Below are 5112 nucleotides of genomic sequence, written 5' to 3' on the forward strand. Positions count from 1 at the left end.
TATAAGCTTATATTAGATATTAAGCTTCACTTTATTTGTTACAGAAAAAGGTAGTCGAACTATAAATATATAATTACATAGGTCTGCATAGTCGGAAATTCGTATATTGCACATATCCCCTGTGACACACTATTACAACGAGAAGAATAGGTACAACAGTCTGACACAAACTACCAAATGCAGAAAAATTATAAACCAGAGTAAATTTCTGGTTCAAATCCTAGACGCCCTCTCGACAATGGCTGTGACAACAGCAGAAACCATACAAACCAGACAGCACTAAAGTTCTATAAACCATTTAGCCTCATCGATTATATATCTGAAGAATGGATGGACGATAAAATAAACTAGAGAAATAATAGTCTGACGTTTTGCTTTTGCATTGGCTAACATTCCAGTCGATAGTTTACAATTGAATGGCCCTTGTTTGGGATTTTACAACAGCAAGCATCAATTTGATGCAATTATACATGTAATCTGTTGATAGAAATGGCAAAAAAACACTTGTTTATTAGAAAAGAATCAACACTTGTTTTCTACACCTGAAAAATAATTGGAGTTCTTTTTCCAAAATGAATCAATCTATGCGAAACCTGATCTGTTCTCATAATGTCAAAGTTTTCTGAAGTTTCAAAAGCCATAGTGCAATCTGCATTGCAAACAACCGAGCCTCTAAACGAAGCTCCTCAAACCACACAAGAAGCCGAGAAAGAAGGGACCTGCTCTGCAACAATTTTGACTCGATAACTGCTTCAGAAGAAACTCTTCCAACAATCAAAAATGTCTCAAGAGAAGAACCTTCCAGCTGTTTAAGAACATAAAGCTGCTTGTCAGGATCAAGAAGAGTAATGTACTCAAACTCATAACTTTGCCTTGTTGTACAACAAGATCCTAAATTACACTCCGAACAGATGCAAGAGAAAGGGAAATTGAGGATTGCATATAGCTGCTTTATGGTAGGTCACGAAAAGCATGGGCTAAGTGAAATTTTCAGAAGAGAAGGGTTAACCAGAAAAAAACAAAGAAATTGAAATGGAATGGTTAAAGAACATTTATTTGTTATAAGACTGCAAATAGAAACTCATTAATATCTGAGAGATGTAGGCTTTCAGCTATTCATAAATATAGCTAAGCATGCCACATTGACAACCTCGACTAAAATAATTATTTGGCAGCAGAGTACTATTCTTGGACAGCTCCAATTTCAACAACTGCATGCATCATGATGTGCAGGCAGAGTATTAAGTCTATATCTCAGAAGTTATAAGGACATTACGTACCAGCGCTCTATTAACCGCACGTAGGCAGTCATTTGTTTTTAGCATTAAAAGAATAACACGAGGGAGTCTCCTCAGAAGCTCTGTGATTTGTGGAAAATATTGCGAAGCATACATCTGCAAACAAAGAAAGAAAGAGAAAAGCTCTATCAATCAGGAAATGCAGGTGCCAAACAAAGGAAATTCTAAGCATCGGTAATAAATAGACCTTCCCAAATTCAAAATATATACTTCACAGACAGCTCTGGATAAGCTTAACATAATAAAGATGCATAATTCTTATCCAGAACTTTCAGTTTGAAGATAGTTACATATAGCATAGGAAAGAAATTTAAACTAAGATTTGCCATGATAATCATCATTACTTCCAAATGCAACAAGAACCAAATCCAGACAAACTGAAGAATAATCCTTGAAGATTTTGAGAAACCTGTGATCTCTAGAACAACACAGTTTAACATGTGGTACCTGGAGTTCTGAACGATCAGTATCAGTGCCCTTGACAACCAGATGATCCACAGCTGGATCAATGACTTTATTCCATGGCCTCATTGTAAGAATACCAGCAAACAGCACATAAAGATCCTCTCCAGCACCTATTTTGACACTATTTTCTTTAATTGCATTGGCATCAGAAAATACCAGACCCTGCAAAGTATGTTAAGGGATAGTATCACCAAGGGAGACTCAGGCTGAGAAACACCATAAGAGAGCCAGGCATTTTAACAGAAAACACAGGCACCTTCCACAGGGAAGCATAGTTAATTCGCATGGAGGAGTCAAGTTCCTTGTATAAACCATGGTCTAGCAATACCAACTGTGGTTTTTTCTTTCCTGCGCATGAGAAAGGCAAGAAATTATCGAGTTAAGCCAATTAACCAATTTCAACTAAAACAATGGGTAACTTGGAAGACAGAGAAAAGCAAGAAACAAGCTGTAATGCGCCTCAAATTCAAAAAGTGTGCAGGTGCAACTTGAACCACATAAAGTATCAAAGGATACCAACTGGTTGCTATTATTCAACAATAATGAATTTGAAGCAGGGTATTGATTAATCAAGAGCAACTAAAGTATCTGCCTTATGTGATTACATGTGTTCAAACACATGCAAGTTTTACAGTCTCCGTTAAGGTTTAGTACATAAGATCACATATAGGTGCTTACAAACCAGCGAATGTGGGAGAAAGAAAAAAAGTATAATTGTATTACCACTAACCTTAGCAGCGCTTGTTTTTATTGAGTGGTGTGGGAAACATGAGTTTGCTTAAGGCTATTACCAAAAAGTCTTCACCAAAAGAATCAAAATGCAGATTGCATGCAACCAATATGCAAGAAATAAGGAGGCGGCTATAAGGATACTGATATACATGTACATCAATTTCAGTGAGATCAATTAGATTAACTCTGTACTTAAAGATACCAAGAGGGATGCATGTTTGCATACTGAAAGAATGCCTCACCAAAAATGCTTCTACTGCCAGAAGGCAAAGGGCGAACCAGCACATTCGCAGCATGTGGATCACAGTGCACAAAGCCATGTTTAAACATCATCTCAGCAAAAGCTTGACTTAACTGCATACGGTAGAACAAACATCTTATCATATTAAGCAAGAATACAGAGCATATTTAAGACAAGGACATTAAAAGACTATTCAAGTACTTAAGCTTAATAATTGAGCCATTGATATCATCAGTCAATTGACAACGGATAGCAAGTTCAATATCAATGCTGCAATGGCTCTTTGATATTGCATAGCTGAAATATAGAATGAGTGGATGAATGAAATTCAAGCAGCTATGGTACAAGAGCATCTAAAACAGAAGGATAGTTTTCTAACAAAAGTCTGATCTCTCTTTTGTGGCATCATATCACTGAATTTGATAGAGGAAACACATAAACTTACCAATGTTGACACTTCACTTGGCCGAATACCGAGCTTCTCAATGGCCCGACAATCATTTACTTGTGCTCCATCAATAAATTCCATCACCAACAACTTGGAGGTACTTAAGTTCCAATGCACTTTAGGAGCATAAACGTATTCTGCAATATGTGGAGACAACCTCTGAAAGTTATCCATACACTTTATGCTGTTCTTGGCCTCAATCAAGAAATCTAACTCCTGAGAAGTTCATTTAACTTATCAAACAATTGTTCTTGGAAGTGATAAAGATTACAACAAAACGCACCATCAAAAAAGAGATTGAACAACCAGAGTAAACTGTCAAGAAAATTTTTCCAAGAACTGGAAAGAATTATAAAAGAATAGGGCCCTTGGGATGATGCAGAAACCAACTGAAACAACAATATTGCATGTAGAAGCAACACAAGATCCAATGCATAATATTATTAACTATTACTGAAAAAATCACATTTTAAACTGGGTACATTGGAATTGATAATAATAATAATACTATATGAATGAGCCTAACTAGACATGCAGAAAAACTAACAATTTGGAATTGCTGACCAAGTTCAGTGGAAATTTCGGTCTAGTAGATGAAAAACATGAAAGATATACAAAGGGGAGCAGAAAACGGAGCCTACTCATGTTCAAAAGCTTATGACAAAACCAAGGGTGCAATTTGAGCCAAGATGCGCCACATGTTACACAATCTTTTAATTCCACACCAAATTGTTATGATATTCATTGTTGGGCTAGTAAAGATATTGCTTGTAATTTTTTTGGCTAGCAGATAAAATAATATTCAGTGACAACAAAAGGAGACACACATCACAAATAATATGAAATACCCTGTATACAATTACTGAAGTGAGACAGCAGATTTCATTGGACATAAGACAACAAAGAAACATTAGTACAGCTCAGAAAAAAACCTTGGGTAAACTTTCCTGCACTTCATCAACCAACCACCTGCACAAAAACTTAAAAACTCAATCTTTCAATGGGTTTAAAAGAAAACAAAAACAAAAGGGAAAACAGCGCAAACCATTGTACAACATATAGTATTATGTATTCACTATCGGTTAAACTCTAAAGGCAACTCCATAACCATCAATAATTGAAAAGCGAAAACCTTAAGAAAATGTCTTGATAAAATTCATTTTAGACCTGTAATCAAAGGAAGGAAAGAACCGATGCAAGGTGTTTACAATTAACTCTACAGTTGCATAATCTGCTGCTGCAGTGTCCGTCATGTGAGTATGCTGAACCTGAAATGGAGTCAAATAACCGGAAAATGAGGAGAAGATGACACTCATTAAGTCATCAAGACTACATGAGCACGAAGGTTGAATTTTTTGACACCTTTACAGCAACTTTTTGTCCGTCATGAGTTCGGGCAATGTGAACCTGTGCTAAAGAGGCACTTGCTATGGGGATCGGATCAAATTCATCAAAGATCTATCAAGAAAAAAGTTTTGATCAGCTGTCTAGATGATAAGAGGACCCTGTTAATGAGAGATACAGTTGTTTGTATCCATATACCCAAAATCAAGTTAATGCTCGTTTTGACCTGGAAGAACTATATGAGTTCCAACCGCTATTTGAAATGAATGAAGACACTTACTTCATCAGGTGCCCCTCCAAGCTCTTTCTTGAAAACTTCAAGCACTTGGTCATATGATGACACTGGGCATCTATTCAACAAGGATTCTCGCATTATCTTTACATACTCATCTGGAACCAAGTATTCCTGAAAACAAGGCCAATTTAATGAAGTCCTGAGTTAAGCATTACATCTAAAACCAGTAACAACAAAGAACTGCGTGAGAACAGCATACCAGCTGACTTATATGCTGTCCTAGCTTGATGTATATCCCACCATTTTTAAAGCAAAGTTCTTGAAGCCTAAGTGCGCTCCTGGTGTGAAC

The 5112-nt window shown here is 36.5% G+C and overlaps 1 protein-coding gene across 1 annotated transcript in view; it reads right to left on the minus strand.

Annotated features, from left to right (window-relative positions):
• Positions 349-5112, minus strand: part of LOC105167053 (putative ABC1 protein At2g40090) — a gene marked incomplete in the record, with an annotated part of 5575 nt that continues 811 nt past the window's right edge. Inside the window, 11 exon segments of the mRNA XM_011086609.2 lie at positions 349-805; positions 1281-1394; positions 1746-1925; positions 2020-2111; positions 2738-2849; positions 3182-3400; positions 4117-4153; positions 4352-4452; positions 4547-4642; positions 4809-4934; positions 5023-5112. Of these exon segments, the coding sequence (XP_011084911.1) occupies positions 605-805; positions 1281-1394; positions 1746-1925; positions 2020-2111; positions 2738-2849; positions 3182-3400; positions 4117-4153; positions 4352-4452; positions 4547-4642; positions 4809-4934; positions 5023-5112 (1368 nt within the window).

Source organism: Sesamum indicum, linkage group LG7 (assembly GCF_000512975.1).
Source record: "Sesamum indicum cultivar Zhongzhi No. 13 linkage group LG7, S_indicum_v1.0, whole genome shotgun sequence".
Classification (NCBI taxonomy): domain Eukaryota; kingdom Viridiplantae; phylum Streptophyta; class Magnoliopsida; order Lamiales; family Pedaliaceae; genus Sesamum; species Sesamum indicum.